The sequence below is a fragment of the Pholcus phalangioides genome, unplaced genomic scaffold (genome assembly GCF_987345545.1).
Source record: "Pholcus phalangioides strain wild (caught in Gottingen) unplaced genomic scaffold, Ppha-v1.0 ptg000017l_1, whole genome shotgun sequence".
NCBI classification, from domain to species: domain Eukaryota; kingdom Metazoa; phylum Arthropoda; class Arachnida; order Araneae; family Pholcidae; genus Pholcus; species Pholcus phalangioides.
Window position 1 is genome coordinate 22,869,718 of NW_028301610.1, and position 19,726 is coordinate 22,889,443.

General features: G+C 33.1%; 1 protein-coding gene across 7 annotated transcripts in view; it reads right to left on the minus strand.

Annotated features, from left to right (window-relative positions):
• The window catches only part of LOC149072557 (bromodomain adjacent to zinc finger domain protein 2B-like), a 339,679-nt gene that overhangs the window by 33,586 nt on the left and 286,367 nt on the right, over window positions 1–19,726 (minus strand). For all 7 annotated transcript variants that reach the window (XM_089247421.1, XM_089247420.1, XM_089247419.1 and 4 more), the window contains 7 exons: window positions 18,917–19,075; window positions 15,981–16,159; window positions 12,463–13,025; window positions 10,476–10,677; window positions 6,674–6,763; window positions 3,014–3,070; window positions 916–1,025 (listed from right to left, as the gene is read on the minus strand). In XM_089247421.1, coding sequence (XP_089103547.1) covers window positions 916–1,025; window positions 3,014–3,070; window positions 6,674–6,763; window positions 10,476–10,677; window positions 12,463–13,025; window positions 15,981–16,159; window positions 18,917–19,075 — 1,360 coding nt within the window. The remainder of the gene's footprint in view (window positions 1–915; window positions 1,026–3,013; window positions 3,071–6,673; window positions 6,764–10,475; window positions 10,678–12,462; window positions 13,026–15,980; window positions 16,160–18,916; window positions 19,076–19,726) is intronic.

Consider the following 19,726-nt stretch of genomic DNA (forward strand, 5'->3'; position numbering starts at 1 on the left):
GTCAATGCCACTGAGAGGGTTAAAAGTGTTTGTAGTCATATATCATACTTCATAGGATCATTATAAAATTTATCTTAAAATGTGTGCAGTGTTTATATTCTTGGACTTCCTTTTTCTGTAATAAATTTTAAAACGTAGAGTACAGTACATTATGTGAATGTATTTATTAAGTACTCACTAATACTTAGAAGTCAGAAAATATGAATAAGAGCAGATTTTGATATAAAAATGATGTTTTTATGGTAGGAAGGCATCATTTTTATAAAACTCCGGCCTATCCGGCTTTTCTGTTATCCAGCCTTCCTTTCTGCTGCATTAGGTTGGATAGTCAAGTCTACTGTAATTTAAACATGGTTAATTCAAATTTTAGGAATTTCCCTTGAGTTTCCTATTCAATATATTGTTGAAATTACCTGTTTAATTAGAATCTTTTCCCTACTGTTTTGGATAATTCAAAGTAAGATTCAGATATGTTGCACGCAAAATGTCGCTTTCCTCAGAATTTCCAGCAAAGTCTCTTAACTTTCAGTCATCCTTTGCTTTTTTTCTATGGTTTACAGATGTTTTCCAAAATATAACACGTAGCCAATATTAAAGAAATTACAATAAACAAAATCTGAACCTTTTTGTTGCTGCTCCAAGCAAGAACCAATGATTTCTTTACCACTCCCCCCTCTCCAGCCACTTACACACACACATGAACACTGTGGCTTTTGTTTTTCTGCAGGCTTGCTCAATAGCAAATGCATTTGCTACTACTAAGGAAATACAAAAGTGTGCAGTAATACCAGTCCAGTAATAAGATGTCTGGTAAAAATGTTTCAGAGATACATGAATTTCTAGCATCATTGTTAGTTTGAATGATGTGTGAACCTGTGACTCAAAACAAAAAAATTAATAAAGAAAAATACTTACTTTGATAATGGAGGATCTAAACAGGCCAAATGAAAGCACTTTGGGCAAGATGAACAATCAATGAGTTTGCCTTTTTTCCCACATACGACACAAACATTTTCACCAGTAGCCTAAGAAGTAATAAATTAAGATGAGTTCAAATAATTGGAATCAGTTTTCAGTTTTCATGACTTAAATCTCAGTCTGTTTTCACACTTATTATAAAAAGCAAATTTTAGTCTGAATGATGAAAATATATTAGCCCACTTTCTGGCACAGCAATGATGCTATATGACAATCTTATTGAAAAACGTTGAACAGGTTAAAAAAGCCTATATCTAAAATAGCAGTCCATCATAGGCGGAGATAGTCTTGAAAGTCTGGGGGGGGGGGCATGATGATGATGATGATTTTAATTCATATATATATGTAAATACATTAGATCAGTAGGCGCTTTATGCCCCCTCCCGTATCTCAGCCCATGCAGTCCATCTCCAAGTTTTTAACAAAAAATATTTCTTTAGCATTATACCAAACAAAATGCATTAATTTGCTTATTAAATTCAGCTTCTTGCTAAAAGAGTGCTCATTATAAGTGGGTAGGGTTGTAATTATGATTATACAGGGAATCCATATAGGTCAATAAAGATCTAACGTAAATGACATTTTTTTAATGGCATATCTCAACATATTTTTATTCATGAAGGAAATACAATAATATACAAGGAGGGGGGAAAAATCTCTAAGATGCCAACATGGCTCCTACTGGTAATCACAAAATTTTAAAATAAGATATATTGGCAAAGGATATTTAGTGCATAATTATAAAAGATAATAATAATTTCAAAAATCAATTGATGATGATTTTATAGTAATTTTTAAATATGTGGAACTAAAAATGATTGAATAAGTAGCAGAGAAAGAATAAAAATAAATTAGCTAATTTTTCTCAATATCTTTATTGATAAACTTGATTTCCTTCAATTATTATATTTCAGCATCAGAAATATGTAGCGTGTTTTTTAAGTAAGCACCATTTTGAAATAAAAAGAAAACAAGTTGACTTTCCTTAACAATTTTTTTTTACATGACAGCCTGTACCTTAATCTACTTTTCAACATAATTTCTACCAATATTAAGGCATTTATCATATCGTACAACCAGCTTTTGAATCCCATCCTCATAGAAGTCTGCTCCCGATTTGACAACTACTGCAACATGGTCATTTTGACCTCATCATTGTCATCATGGCGCTGACCACCCAGATGCTTCTTCAAATGCAGGAACATGTGGTAGTCACTGGGTGTTAGATCGGGACTGTACAGAGGGTGATCAAGTTGTTCCCAGCGAAATGAGACGATGAGATCTTTGGTTTGATTAGCCACATGTGGGTGGGCATTGTCATCAAGCAAAATGATCCCCTTACTCAACATGCCATTCCTTTTGTTTTTGACTGCACAACTTTCGATAACTTAAGCATTCAGTCACAATTTCATAGAGAACACTTCTGGAAATTTGAGGAAACTCATTAGATAATGATGAAATAATAAAGCGTCTGTTCTCCTTCAATTTTTCGTCAATTTTCTGCACCAAATCTTCAGTAATGACAGAAGGTCACCCACTTGTTCCTCTTCATGAACATTTGTACGGCTATCTTCAAAAGCTCTAACCCATTTCCGTACCATTCCATCACTCATAATGTTTCTTCCATCCACTTAACTGATCTCACAATGAATTTCAGCTGCTATCACGCCTTTAGCACTAAGAAAATGAATCACAGCACGTATTTCACAGTCGGAGGCATTCTTAATCTGCAGAGACATTTTAAATACTCACAAACAAACTCAAATATGGTCGAATGTTTCCGTAATGGCATCTGTGGTTTGACAACAGATTTAGGTACATAGTGTGCATGAGCAGAATGCCGACCACAGCGCTTCAGCGGGAGAATTTCAAAACGGTACTTGCTTAAAACATGCCTTGTATCTTGCCAAGGGCTAAAAAAGATTTACTAAAGTATTTAAAAATTATCTGGTGCATAAAGAAGCATTTTTTTACAACCATATTATGTAAAAATAGATTTTGAAACTTATTATTAGAACTAAAAACATTAACTTACTTTGTTTAAGCATTCATAGCAATACCAATCTCCATCTGGTATTTTATCCATCTTTGGCTATATTAATAAAGTAAATGATATGTTTTCTTCTCATATTCATGTCTTAAAAAACACAGTCCATTATATTATAACTTGCAAATAACTCTAATTAGGGAAGTGCATGAGGTGTCAGTTGCCGATTTTGGCCAAAGTAGTATTGTTGGAAAGGTCTTGTTGTGGGTAGCAAAAAGTCAAAGGCAACAACTTTCTAAGTGGGTTTTGATGGCAGGGTGTCCGTATAAAAAGTCAAATTCTTATTTCAATAACTATACAACCCCTTGCAATATGAATGCCATATATATCTGAAGTCTACATATTATTTAAATACTTTTCCTAGTTGGAAGTATACCTCTAGGATCAATGGTTTATCAGTAATTTGCAGTTTGAGGAGTTAGCTATGCACCCTGTATATTATTAAGAAAAATTGGTCTCTATCTCAAAAATGGCATAACTCTGATGGGTAGTTTTATTGACTTTTTTATTACCCACAACAAGGCCTTTCCAACAATACCACTTTTGTCAAAATCTACACGGGATACCTCATGCACTTCCCCAGTAAGATGATTTATTTTTCATTTAATATTTTTAATTTTTTCATCTGCTTCTAATTTTCATTGAGAAAATATAATATAAAACAATAAAACAAAAAAGCAACAATACAAGAAAATAAATTTTGAATCTATCTGTTTTTAAAGTTCTGTTACATTTTAAGTGTCATTCAAGTATTATGTCAGCATCGGTGGGGCGGGAGTGTTTCAGATTTGCTGACTTTTGATGACAAGGGGGAGGGGGTTGGAATGATGCTTATGTCATCAAGCACCCTTTATGAAAATATGACATATTTTTAATAGCAGCTTTACTGAATGTGCCAAAAATGAGAAAGGCCCTTTCCCTAGTTTGTGGACAACTGAACTACATTCCCCCATAGATAAGTCCTCCATAGAGCCACTTTAGTGATCTCTAGATGTAAATTAAAATGCATGTTTTAAAGAAATACTTCTTTGAATCCATTCTTAGGTTGATATGTTTATTATGTTGTTACTTTTGTTGAAAATTAAATCTGCAGAAACCAGAAGATTTTTCTTTCAGAATTTACCTAGCATAATATCCAGAAAAAGTCTCTTTCCTTGAATTTAGATCAATGGTCCCCAAACCTGTTATGAATAATTTTGGGACCCTTGAATAGAGATCATTTTCAATGTGACAAATAAAGAGAGATTTAGTGACAATTTTGCATGGTTTCATGCATCAATGTGTCTACGTACATCCTATAACATAGTGGGATAAAAAAACTTATATGAACGACTTGTTTTATAAGAAAAATTAATTTTGCCAGAAAAACTTTATTTGTGAATCTGTTTTATAAAAACCCATCTTGGCTTGGAAGCACTGTGACTCAACTTTGTGTTGCAACCCATAGGTTAAGATAACCCCTGCCCTACTCATACCTAAGTAGAGCCCATTCTAGTTGAAAATTGTATTTTTTTGTATTGGCATTTCATTGAAAACTGTCATAATATGCTATATATGGACCATAAGGAAATGAATATTGTAATAAAAAAATTTGATAGTTCAAATTTCAACCACCAGGTGGGAAAAGTGGCTCATAAAGAACAAGAAACACTAATCAGAAATATACTACTTCATTTAATTGCAGCATCTGTTCAATGTGCATTCCATTTGTGTCAATTGCCTGTTGAAAACAAATTACAGCATGTTCAATAGTGGCGTGGAGGGTCTCTTGAGGAATATCAGCAGCACATGGCCTGTTATGTTTGCTTTCCATTCAGGCAGAGTCATTGTGCTCCCTCCATAGGCACAATAATTGAGGAATTTCTACAATCAGAAGTCACGGGGACTCAAATCTGGAGAATGAGGAGGTTTAGCTTTTGGTAATGTCTCAAAATTACCCAAACATTTCCAAAGTTAACATGAAGCAGTTCCTCCTTTGATTGGCCAATATGGGCATAGCACCATTTGGCATGAAGAAAATTGTCTCTAAACATTCATTCTTGTAAGGCAGGAATGACTTGCTGCTGCAAAAATTTACATGACCATTTCTGATGGAACCTCTTTTAGAGCCTAAAGCACTCTTCAAGGCTCACATTTGAGCATGTGATTGAAGCAAATGAAACTCTCCAGGTTACTGTTGAACATGCTATAACATGCTTTCAATATGTGGTTAACACAAATGGAATGCATATTGAACAAATACTGTGATTAAATAATGTTTTATATTTCTAATTTGTGTTTCTTGATACTTATATGCCTCTTTTGTAAATGGTTGTCAAAATTTGAACTATTATTTTTTTTATTTCTGTTTTCTTATCCCCATGGTCCAAATAGCATATAAACCAAGTTTCAAAGAAATGTTTCAACTAGAACAGGCTCTACATTAGTCTGTGTGAGTACTGTCAGTTTAATTATAATCACCCTTTATGTGTGTAACAGCAACTAGGACAAACAGTTCTGGTGATGCTGCAAAATATTTTGGTTAACTGCATTTGTAAAACTCAATTCTTCAACCAATTCCCATTTTACTAATCACTTTACTTAATTTGTGAGACCAAGTGCCGTCAGAATGCATATCTAGTTAAATATTTTTAGAGTAAATATGTGAATTGACAGGCAAAATAACTTTTACTCAGGTATGGGGAGCATATTATGCTGACAACTCTAACAAGACCTTTAGTGAGCGTAAAGGATAATTAGTAGGTTCTGCAACATCAAGTGACCTTCTTGGTCTACAGATGTAACACCTGTTGATTAGGATTATGCAGATACTTCAATTCTTGAATATTTTTTCATCAAGTCCTATATTGTTGTCTTAATCCAAAGATGTTATTAGACATGAGGCAACATCCATCCATTGTAATATGCCACACTCTGCAGTTGTAGATGTTGTTACTTGCCTAAATTGTGAAATACTCTGTAGTGGAAAGCATTGGCATACACAAAGGGGGTTTGGGGTTCTAACCCCCCCCCCCAGCCAAGATTATAGTGTTGTTTTGCAGGAAAAAATGTAACCCCCCCCCCTCTCCTCAGAAGGGAAAAAATCTGAAATCCCCCTCGAGAAAATTCTGCGTATGCCTATGATGGAGAGCATGTCAAACAAGTGATGATTCGACATAAACCACAATTAAACACAATCAATGCCATTTTCATTGTCAGCATATTTCACCATTGTCTTTTCTACAACAACACAACCCATCCAATATTTTTGTAACTACCTTTTACCTCTGTTAAAAAAAAGTCCCCCACAAACAATATCTACTCAGCCACCTTGATCTCAAGCCCAATGATTTCTCTATTTTTTTATTAATATATAATCCTAATATCCCATCCTAAATATTGATGGTTCATTGATAAGAAAATTTCTATGTAAGCTGCCCTAGTCAGCAACTGGGCACCAAGTGGTGAGCAGTTTAAACACAGAATCAAGAGCTTGACTCAATTTCATGTCTTTATCACATTGTCTCATACAAATGTAATAAATAGGATAATAGTTACATAGGTCTTGATTAATAAGCAAAGAACAGAACAAACAATACATGCATATTCAAAGTGATTTCTGAGGTCTTAACAATTTTTTTGTATTAAGTTTCCAAAATAAAAACAAACCTTAAAACAGTATGTATGGTAACCCTTATCACAGCCATCACATAATAAAAGCATTTCTTCATTTTCACCACTGTGGCAAAATTGGCAACTCTGTATGAGGAAAAATAATAATTTTTGTCATGATATTTGAAACAAATAAAAATATACAGTAATATAGAGTAATATAGATAAAATAATTGATAGTAAATCTTATCAACTATACAAAGTAATATATAGTTGATAAGGTTTTTGCGGCATTATCAATTGTTAGAGAGGTTTTCAAGACAAAGGGCTGTTGTTAGTGTGACAAGTCCATTTTCTTCGCAATGTTTTTAGTTATGTCTCACAAAAATAATTTATGTGAACCACATCATCAATATGCAGAAAAGGACTTCCCAACTTCGAAATTATGTATCTCAAACATTGTTAGCAATAAATCAATCAAGTTTATTGCTGTCATTAAACGATTTGCAAAGGTTACAACAATATGCATTCAGGGATATGTCAGAAATAAATATTTTATTCTTAATGAATACTTGCTCATATCATTTAAACTTTTAATTAGAAGTTTTCTTTAAATGAAATTTTTGATTGATGGCATGCACTACAGTCAGTCAACCTTGCTTTATAAGCTTTGATCCAGCTGGATTGAATTTTTGTAGTCTACTTTTCATTGTGGAAGAGTAGAAGCTCGATTATTTACCTGACCCTGGTTTATCAAGAACTAACTTTTTTCATTCGGCCCTAGAATGTTTTTCGTATTTTAGTGTTAAAATTTTCCCTTAACTCAAAGTTTTCTTCCTTTACGTCAAAGATTTTGGGAATGAGAGAAATTTAAAAAATTGCATTTAGTAGGTAGAATTAAGCATTTAGTAACAGAATAAACTATTTAACAATATAACTCAGCATTTAGCAATACAATTTTGCAGATTCATTTGTCTGCTTGCAAAATGTGAATGACTTTCTCACGAAACAAGAAATTGGCAGTCAAAAATCACTGCATTGTCTGACAGAAAATAATCTTGTATACACTTTGTTTATGATATGTTTCATTTATGCGAGTATCTTACATGCGTCTATTTCCATAATACAACATGTACATCTAGTTTATTTCTGAATATCCTCATTCAATAAATATGATTAAATTGGAATAGCTCATCTTCTCGAAGTAGTATCTCCAGTAGTATGACATGTTTTACTAATACAGGGTGATCAGCGAATATTACCTCATGAAATAAAACTACTGCCCAAATTTTATAAATATAGCTTCAGTAGTTTCGGCTCAGCGTAATTTCTCTATGTAACATTTTAACCCTCTTATGACCCCTGCAAGGATAGAATTTTGAAAAACCCCTTCTTAGTGAGTCTTTACATTATGAAATAAAATAAATCATCAAATTTCATGTTTATAGCTTCAGCGGTTTCAGCTCAGCGATGGTGAATCAGTGAATAGATGTTATTATATATAGATTAAAAAGAAATTTTGCATGAAGTTCAGAGCAAAAATCCCTTTATAACAGTGATTTACAAACTTTTTGGAGCATCACCCCCTTTTGACAAGATTTTTATCAGTGCATTTTCTACAACATTTTACTTAGCATCAATAAATACCTGGTTCATTTGCAGAAAAATACACAAAACCAGAATTTCTTTTTTTGTTGGCATTAACTAGAAAGCTTAGAGAACCTTTATTTGTTCAGAAATCAGAATTTTCCTAATAACATCAACAATTGCCATGGTATGAGGAAAAAGCTGCTGCCTGACAGTCCAGTGGTTAGGGTGCTACCTACTGACTGTGCAGGTCTGGGTTTGAATCCCGGTTCAGGCATGGAAATTCCCTGGACAGATCGTAAAGATATCTTGGGAATACGTGATGATCACGTTATTATTCTTTAAAAAAAAAGACAGCAATGTCAGATATTGCCATGCAGTAACATAACAAATATTACATTTTCAATGGGTAAGAAACCTGTAAGTGGAAAATGCATTTGTATATATATATAATGTAACAAGATATTGAAAAATGTAAAAAGTATGATGTGTGAATACAACTGTAGCTATAATGTTCAGAACATCAATATTTTTATCGGTTATGCTATGAGAATTTTTTGGAATTTAGAATGAAATTGAATTGTGTAACTTTATTTTAAAAACCTTATAATTCATATTTTATCGCTTACCTATATATATATATTTATATACAAATTAAAACATAATAAAATTTATGAAAATTTGAAGTAGGTAGCAAAAATCTACCTGCTGTCATTTTGACCAGTATTGGTCCTTCAAGTTATAACAAAACAGCAATGCTTCTATTGTTAATATTACATTGGTAAAGTTGCAGTATAATAATTATGAACCCACATTTCATAATAATTTAACCCATGTTTCACTTATGAAATGAATGGTATTATTATTCTGGATGCAACTAGGATCACTGATCTGGGTATTCTTATTGATGAGCGGCGTAGGTTTTCTGAACACTGTTCAGAGGTAGTCAAAAAATTGAATGCAATGCTTGGTTTTATTCTCAAAAAGGTCTCTTCATGTTCTCCTAAAGTGGTCCTTCCACTTTTATAGGGCTTAATTAGTCCTGGATTGGAATATAATGCCTAGTTTTGGAGACCATGGTGAATTGTAATACAATGACAAGTTTAAAAAGAAGTATGATAAACGAAAATTTGGATAAATTGAGAAGCTATCCATACTTAGATAAGACAACCATAATCTTTTTTAAAGGCAGTGTGGACATAGTATTAACCACTTGACAGTGTAATTTATTTTAGAAAAATGCACCAAAAATGGAAATATTTTTTCTTTGCTTGTTGTTGGGCATTATATCAATAAAGAAGATAAGCGAACTCAATTCTGGCTTCATGGAAAAGAAAACACTACTTTTTTTGTAAAATCAAATCACAAATATAAAGCTCTGTTGCCCAAACTGAACTCGGGCATCACTGTCAAGAGGTTTTTTATTTTCTGATATAAAAACCTCTTATTTTAGATTTGCTGTAGTTTAGTTATATTTGACAAAAGAAATACGATAAACATATTGGTATAAATTGAGAAGCTATCCATACTTAGATGAGACAATCATAATTTTTTATGGGTAGTGTATTCATATTTTATCATAATTATTGATTTTTTATTGCTCTTATTGGGTTGCTGTATTTTTGATGTAGTTTAGATAAATATTCTACCACCATATTTTACATGGTCATCTTTTTTCAGCCACCTCGTTGAGCATTTTGTTTATTGTGGCCTTTGAATTCATATGATATTTTAGAGATTATAAAAATTTTGATGGAATAGAGACCTGTCGCTTCTATTTGTCTGCTAAATTGAGAGTTCACCTGTAAAAGAACTATCTCGTATCAATTAATTATCAAATTGTTGTTTAGTTGTTCCTTACTTATAATTAAGAACCCAAATTTTTAATCAATCTTCATATAATCAGTCATTTCACTGCATGAGTGAACTCTTAAAATTCCTTAAATAATATCAGGAGATTTTGTTACACATTCAAAATATCTAGCTTTATTTTTGTAGATACTTGAATAGCTTATGTAATATGTATTCCTTTTTATTCCAGGAAAAACAAAATGTGAAGAGAAGCAAAGGCATTTAATTATCCATCTTTCTGTTAGTGTGTGCTTATAAGTTTTTCGTTCATATTTACACCCTCAGACCAATCATCATTGAAGTTTGAGAAAAAAACAAGCGTCAAAACTGTCTTTGCTAAAAAAGCAAGTCAGCTACAGTCCTGTTTGTAATACATGAATTCATTTTTTATTGATGAAATTATATGAAAACTATAACTTACCGCACGCATTATAGACTTATCCCAAGCCGTGTAGTTTTCTAAGTAGTTTAAGCACATAGCCAGCTGTGATGAAGATCTGCAAGATTCAACTGACCTCCTCCATTTTATCAAACCTGGTGCTACAACTTCATCATCTCCATTTTCAGTTGAGGATGTATTAGAATTGCTACCACTTAATGCAGATCTACTTAAATCATTAGAGCTGAAAAATCAAAAATATTAGAAGCTGTATTTGTACATTACTGCAAAACACAGTATATCTCAAATATTAATTTTAATATCACAAGTTAGAATGGAATCCTATTTATATGATTTTCACATCTATATGATTTTTGGTTTTAATTTTGATTCATCCCTATATGTTTCAATGCTCAGATATTTTATTTATATGATACACATCTGCAATTATTCAATGTTTGACTTAAAAACTTTGACTTAAACCTTATATCATTAGTAGACGATATAATTTATATCCATTGAATCCACATAATTTTTATAAATAGTAAAAACCCATTACTCTAATATTTTCCCCTGCATATAGTTACAGAAAAAACCATGAAAACTAGAGTGACTGTTGAAAGATATAAAAATATACATTGCACTGGCTATATGACCATTTTAGACAGTTGCATGACTTTTCAAAGACTTCAGCAGGCACAGTGAGAAGTGGAGTTCAATGAAACCTTGCTACAACGATACTCGATATAGCAGTAAATCCCTTTACAATGAAATTTTTTTCAAGTCTTGTTTAGAAATGTATATATTCTAATGTCAAACTGCTGCCTCTCACAATTGAGCATCTGAAGAGAACAAATATTTTGATGAGCGAGAAAATGACAATTTCAACAAAATTTGATAAAAATATTGGGCATACCAAACAAATTTCTATCAAGCAATTTTTCATACATGGTGATTTTATATATATTTTTTCAATTGGTGCCAGAAATAAGTTGTAACAGCAACCTTAAAGTGAGTAGCTTTTAAAATTTATTGCTTCATGCTCCTGATAAATTTGACTTTGATTTAAAGAAAGTTTTCCTCAATTTAATGAATAAAAAATTGTTAGTTTCTTCCAATTCATTGAATCAGGGTTCGATTGTATATGCAGGTGCATAGCTACCAGCACGCACCACATTTTACTAGTGAACTGTTGAGTCTAGAGGCATTGCTGCAGGTCCACAAGTTTTAAGTTATTTGTGTTGTGTTAATCAACCCAATATTGTCTCAATCATTAAATCATTTCACATCGATGTAGGCTTCCGTGGTCAACATCCGATGAAAAACAAGAGCTTACTGGGCTGTTTATAACAATGGTTTTCTCTTCTTACTGCCCAATGTTTCACCTGCAGCTGTGGAAGACATCTTCAAAAGTGAAATATTGACTGGCTGTTGATGAAATGCAAGGCTTATTAACGTTTGGCTTTGGGCACTGCAGCTCATTATGATTGGTTACATCTTCAATACAGATTCAGGATTAGGCAATACTGTCATTTGAGTTCCGATTAATTTTGATGGGATATCTCTGTATGCAAGAATTGGAAACCAGGCTCGGTTTATCTTAAAAATTTATTCCTTTTAATTGAAGTTGTTTTAATGCAAAAAAAAACTTAAGGTGAAACATAAGGTAGTCACAGAAGAAGACCATGACCAAATAACGTGGTAAGAGAGTTCTTATTTCTCATTAAAATAATAAGTTCTAGACTCAGACTATCTTAAATTCTTCCAAATGTTCGGTGGTAAAAAAATTATGCATAGTATTCAGGTTTAATTTTATAGTTTCAGAATAAAATACATATATGAATTATAGAGATCAAGATAAACTATAAAAGCATTAATTTCTTTTCAAAATTTCCATAACAGCATACCAAAATGAAAAAAACTTACAACTTAATGTTTTATTTATGATGTTTACAGACTAAACTTGAAAAAAAAAACTGCATGGATCCTATATTTATTTATTGTATTAAAAACATAAAATCGAGATTACCTGAATCCAAGAGGTGGCTTCAAATATCTTCGTTCAATAGCAGATTCGACCATGAGTAATCTTTTCTTAGCTTCTTCAACAGGATTGATCTTTCCTGGTGGAGGCATTAAAATGTCATCATCCCTATCCAAGTCCTCATCTTTTTCTTTTGTTTCAACATTATTTTTATCTTTTTCATCAAGACTGTTCTTTTCATCAGCTGATTCTTTCGTATCTTGAACTGTTCCAGAATCATCTGTTTTATTAACAGCATTTTCTCTTTTATTTGCTTCATCACATGTTTTTGACTGCTCTTCACTATCTTTTGTTACCTCTGAAGAGATTTCTGATTTTTCCTCTGTCTCTGCTTCTGCTTCTGCTCTTGCTTCTGCCTCAGCAGCTTCTGCTTCCATGGCTCGCTTCTTTGCTTCTAGACGGCGTTTTTTTGAACTTTTTTTGCCTGACTTTTTAGGAGACTTTTCTCTGGGCAAGTCCATGACATCCCGTTTCACCTGATAAAGCTCACAGGCTGGAATAAATTTGCTCAAACTTTCAGTAGACAACTTTGGTGGAGGTTTCCATCCCTTCAAAGTTAGATTAATAAAATAAAATACATAGTATAATTGCAATAGAAGAATCACTCGGTTTTGAAAACTGTAAAATGATTGCATAAGTTTTAAGCATACACATGTGTGCACACATGTACATATAAATAATGTAAATGAAGTATTCCACTCAAAAAAAGGCATGTCACAAAAACCAGCTTTTAGAAAACAGTTCTATCCAGGACAGTAGCCTTTCCTGCATAAATTTTGAAGCTGTTGCAATAGATGTCTCTCAGAATGTACATTATAGAATGATTCCCTTTTGGACAAAACATAAAGTGAGAAATGTACATTTGCATGTAAGTATGAAAATATTTATCAACAAGAACAGGGTGCACCTCATGTGCATGTGCATGCTACCTCCTTCATGATCTGCATGTTGATAACTATAACTTATTGAAAAAAAATAAGCATGGTTCAACCTTAGCTTCAAAATACAAACAAAAAACTTTGGATTAAAAAAAATTGATAATATAAACCAAAATCCTGATAAATATAAATGTTTATCACATGTTATGATATGAAACTGGTCTGTACTTCGCAAAAGGGATAACAATGCCCAAATGATAACATCATCCATGATTCCAGAAAATGTGGTTTGCATCCTTTAATTAATTTTTTTTTTCATATAACTTGGATTCTATTCTTCATCAATGACTACACTATTTGACGTACTCTCACAGGATGGTTTCATTCTTCTAAGATAATATACAGAGCGTCCATAATTAAGAGACCCTATTTTAAGGTAGACTACAGGCGAAACCAGTCATCAGAAAAGTGTGAAATTTTGTACAGGACTTAACGAAATGAAGGGAATTTGTTTCAGGGGTAAAAAGATTAGTTGCACATGTCACCACCAGAGGGCGCTTCAATTTGAATACTTGTAGTAAACATGTAAATTTATGTGATGTTACGCAGAAGCTGTTATAAAACCTAGAAACTTTACACAGATCTTGTTTCTCAATGTGTTTGCTGCTCACAATGACGATAAATTTACGAGATTGCGCTTTCTTGGCCAAATTGTTTTACCAAAACAACAATTCCACAGTAACTACTCCACAGAAATATCGGACTTGAAAGAGGAATCAAAAACGTCCAATAAATGTTAAAAACCTTCGGAGTATGATAACAAAATTTGAAACTACAGGATCGCTGGCTGTTCATCCTGGAAGATGAAGAAAATCCATTTCTGTAGACACATTACAGGATGTTTCGCTTCAGGTGGAAGAGGAAAGAGCTTCAAATTCTCATGGTAGCACTAGTGTCAGGCGTGTAGCACAGGTGTTGGATAGGCCACGTTCATTTGTCCATAAGATCATGCACAATATCCTCCGATATTATCCATACAAACTTTCACTTGTGCAGTGGTTGCTTCCACATGATTATGATGCTCAACTCCAGTTCTCACTGCAGTTTCTAGCTCACGTTGAGGTTGATTCAGAATGGCCGTGCAATATCCTCTGGACCGACAAAGCATATTGTCACTTGGATGTTGCAGTCAATACTCACAACTGTCAAATTTGAAAACCAGAAAAATCTGCATACTATCTCAGAGGTTCTGTTGCATTCAGCAGAAGTGACAGTATGGTGTGGATTTATTGCATCATTTATTCTCGGTTTTTACTTCTACAAAGAGTTACGTTCTACAGGTCAAATGACATGTTTGATCACTGGGAAGTGATATGCATTGCTGTTACAGAACGAAATTGTTCTGGCTCTGCAAGCACATCACTGCCTTGCAGACACAATCTTTATGCAAGATGGAGCTCCTTCACACAGTCATGACAATCCAAGAACTTTACCTGACCTTAAAGACAGTATTTCATGCCCTGTGCTGAACATTTCCCCGCACACACTTTGGTTAGTTGTGAAACATGCCATCTTGCGATTTCACATAGTATCTGAAAATGATGGTCATCACGTGGAACATGTTTTGTTGCAGTAACAATTGTAAAAGTGTTTAGCAATTATTAAAATTGTAAATGTTTGCCTAAATTTGTCATTTCTTAATAAAACGCCCTCTGGTGGTGACATGTGCAACTAATCCTCCCCTGAAATAAATTCCCATCACTTCATGATGTTTTCCACAAAATTTCACAATTTTCTGATGACTGGTTTGGCCTGTAAGCTACTTTAAAATAGGGTCTTTTAATTATGGACGCCCTGTAAAACAAGAAGTTCTGGCACTGCTGATGATAATCATGTATTTTTATAGGCCTCTGATTTTCTGGTTATGTTGATGATAACTTTGAAAATATTTTAATTTACAGTTTATAAAAAAATTTGACCTTTAAGGGACTACAGGGTTGCTACATACGAAAAAGAAAAGTTTTAAGGAGGGAGAAAAAATTAAAATCTAAAACAAAACATGAGCATAAAATATACAAAACAAAACTAGCAAAAATATTTAGTTTTAGGAAAACACAAATGCACAGCTCAATGAATTGAGTTGGAAATTTTAATTGAGCCAAAAATATAAATTTTTCATAGTACACAATCTGGAATGAGTAGGCCAGAGCTAAACCCATTTAAAGATATACCATCAGGATGTACCCCAAGAATATAAAATGTGGTAAAAATGAAAAATTTCGGCTAATAAATTAACCAATATAATACCTTTAAAGGAAAAAAATTAATTATATTTCGACGACTTTTATTAGATTTCTGGAAAAAAAACCAAGCTAGTTTTTTTTTTTAACTACTTGGTTAAAACCAATGTGGTTTAAACCAAATACCCCTGAAAAAGTTTAAATATAACTAATTTAATTATATGAAGTAAAACCACAAATGTGTGTGTGTTTGTGTGATTTGTAATTTAATCAACTTATTCAGTTTGTCTCTCAAAAAAGCATAAAGAAAATTAAATAAATATGAAAGTCAAAATAAAAATCGATAAATAAAGTTCAATACTATACATTTTTTATTTCTACTTACTTTTATCTGCATACTTGCACCATCAATTTTTTCTTCTAAGTTCTCAATCTGCTCTAATATTGCCATATCAAGACGTAAAGCTACCTCACGAGACCATGAATCGCTATTAACTTCAGCTGGAACACCAAAAGGTAACTCTGATATTTCTATGTCAAAATCAGTTTTTTCCAACCTGACATCTGAAATCACACCAGAATAATATTTTCTTTAGACATAAAATTAACTATAATTTCTTAGCCTCTTAACTCAGGGGTGTCAAACTAAATCTCCGCAGGTCCCATACAGTCACAAACAGATGAGTAATAGCCTGCAATATCTCAACAAGATCCAAAAATATTGTTTTTTTAATAATAAAACATTATATACTCTCAGCAAAATCATGTGTGTGTATGCTTACTACAAATACAAATACAAATACAACGCCACAACAGGCAAATTGCCCAACGAGGTGGCTGACTTAAGAACATCATGGATCCCCGAGCCCCTACCCACTACTGCTACACCACACATGCACCCCCCCCCCGCGGAACCCCCCAACGAATCGGTAAATGCGGGAATGTGCGTGTACGTGTAGTGCAACCTGACGTATAGTTTGTTTCTGTGTAATGCTTGTTATGTGTAGTGCTGTCATCTACCCCCAGTTTTACTAACTATGAGTGAAGTGTTATGGTTGAATGATTTACCGTTGTAGGACTGTTGCTCTCTGTGGCGAGACTTTTTAACGGGGAGATCGGCTCGCATTCGCGCCTTGAAGTTGGGAACCACAGAAAACCAACTTCAGCCGACCACCACTGTGGGGTTCGAACCCGGATCCTCGCATCACGAGTCCGGCACTATAACCACTCGACCACCACAGCGGCACTCGACCACCACAGCGGCTACCTTATCAGAATTTTCCCAAAAGTCAATAGGTAAGAGAGAGAGAAAAAAAACCCATCTCTCTGGAATTGTGTTATCAACCCTTTATATCCTGGCGGTACTTTAAAGTACCAGATTAGATAATTTGTTTTGAACTAACTAATTGTTTTAAAAACATTGTTTATGTTTTTTTTCATCTTTAATTAGAAATGAAATGACCTACCAAATAATTTACATGATATAAATATTTATTTGTATAATTAGCTGTTACCCGCGGCTTTGCTCATGTGGATTCGGTAATCTGAAAATTCCTTGGTGGTGGTTCCTTCCAATAACATTCGAAACCCTCATGACCCCCTTGGGTGCTGCATTTTCAGAAATCCCGTCTAAGCGAGTCTCTATATTACAAAATAAAACTACTGACCAAATTTCATATTTATAGCTTTCAGCAGTTTGGGCTCAGCAATGATTGCCCCATATAACTTTTGAACCCCCCTTTATGTCCCCTTTACAGTATGAATTTTGAAAAATCCCTGGTTAGTGAGTTTTCACATTACAAAATAAAACTACTGAACGAAATTCATATTTATAACTTTGGCAATTTCGGCTCAGCAAGGATTGTCAGGGCAGAATTTCGAAATTTTGACTTTACATCATTAAATAAAACTACTGACCAAATTTCATAAATATAGATAGCTCCAGCGGTTTCAGCTCGGCATGATTTCTCTGAATAACCTTTGAAACCCTTTATGACGCCCTTAGGTGTCAAATCTTAATTATCCCTTGGTTGGTGAGTATTTATGTCATGAAATAAAACTACTCACCAAATTTCATAAATATTGCTCCAGCGGTTTCGGCTTGGCATTTCTTTGTATAACATTTGAACCCCTTTATTACCCCCTTAAGGGTCCAATTTTGGAAAACCCCCTTCTTAGTGAGTCTTAACATCACAAAATAAAACTACAGACTGAATTTCATAAATATAGCTTCAGCCGTATCAGTTTGGCGATGATGAATCTGTGAGTCAATTTGTCAGGACAAATTATTATATATAGATTACATTTATACTTTGATTTTTATTCATTATAATTTTCTTCTTATTCTACTTTTCATAATGTCGGATATAAAGGTCTAAGGTTTGGAAATGAAATCAAAACCTCTGCTCATGAAAAAAAAGAAAAAGAAAACTGATTGGAGCTTTTTATAAAACTGAAGAAAATGGGTATCCAGACATTCCCAAACAGTAATTTTTTATTGCACAATTCATCAGCAGATACTTTATTCCAAATTGTTGGAAATAAGCAATGTTCTTAAACCTATGACAAATACTGAGCTTCATTTGATCCAGACACCTCAATCATTGTCAGTGAACACAAAATGCAATTCAATCTTTCATTCCCCCAAGATTTGGAGAGTGAATTTACGAAGCTACACAGAAATTTGTTGATTGTTTTGTCATAAAGTTCTGAAAAACTTTTTTACATTTAGATAAGGTAAAACTGTTCCCAGAAATGAATGAGTAAGATGTTTCATTTTTAAATGATGAGACAAGGGGGAAAAACTTAGCTTTCTTAGTGTATATTACAGGTCATTTGAATGGCTTAAGTATCAAAATTCAAAGATGGGATAATAATGTGTATATATATATATATATTGGATTTGTTTAAAATATATTTAGAAGAGTATTCTCAATTACTTTACTATGTGTCAATGGTTGAACAATACGAATCAAAGTTCTATTTTTCCTTAGTATCGCTATAAAATAGAAAGGCTTATAAAAGAATTAGAAAGATGATTCAAAGGTTTTCAAGAGCATGAAAAATTATTTCACTAATTTTTACAGGTAATTCTCTTTTTTTGCAGTAATTTTTGGCAATAAATATTTTTTATGTAATTTATAAGTGATTTTTTTATCATTTGGTCATTCTAAAATCTGTAAAATGAACAAATGAACCAAATATCTGTATAAAAAGAAAATGACTTCCATATCAATTTATGGCCATTGGCCATAAGTCAAGAAACACCAATATTTCACAGAATACACAGTGTATAACCAAGAATAAGAAAAAATTATTGACCTTCATCTTGTCCATAGGAGCAAGAGCTGCAAACATAATTAAAATGTTTCTGTAAGTGTTTCTGTAGCATTTTCTCTCTGATGCCTCGATGATGAAGTGAGTTGACAAGATCTTTAATTTGACTAGGATCTGTTATCCTCCACCATCCTTTCTGAAACTCTAAAAAAAAAGACACAAAAGTGAAGATTTCAGATGTTTGATTGATAATAACCATGAACAAATCTACCAATGTACATCATTTTCTGCAAAAGATTCACAAAGATGGAAAATTTTACAAGATGAATAAAAAAACAAAACTATACTTTCTTTTACCCTTTAACTGCTTTCAGTGTCTATAAGCTATTGTTGTGATATTGTGATTTTTCTTGAAGAGATTGAATAAAAAAGAAATTAGTATACCATCTTGTAGAATTATACCCTGACACTCGCCATGTGATGTTTTTTTTGCAATAAATATGCTTTTAGCAATTTTGTTCTTAATTTAATCTGGGTACTTTTAGTATCAGAGAGCCAGTGAATCTCAAAGTGTGTGACACTGCTCATAGGGACATTGTGGCAAGCTGGCATCATATTAATGAGTGCATATTATGTGCTCCGAAGCAGTTATTTGTTAGACTATTCTGGAGAGAATCAGATAAACATGGACTAGTAAAAAGGAGCCACAGGTGTCAAAAGTTTGAGAACCACAGGTGTCAAAAGTTTGAGAACCACAGGTGTCAAAAGTTTGAGAACCATAGCTATCAAAGTTTAAGAAGCATAAGGTATAAGGTTATAACATCTATAGATGTCATGTGTGGATGATTGATTTTC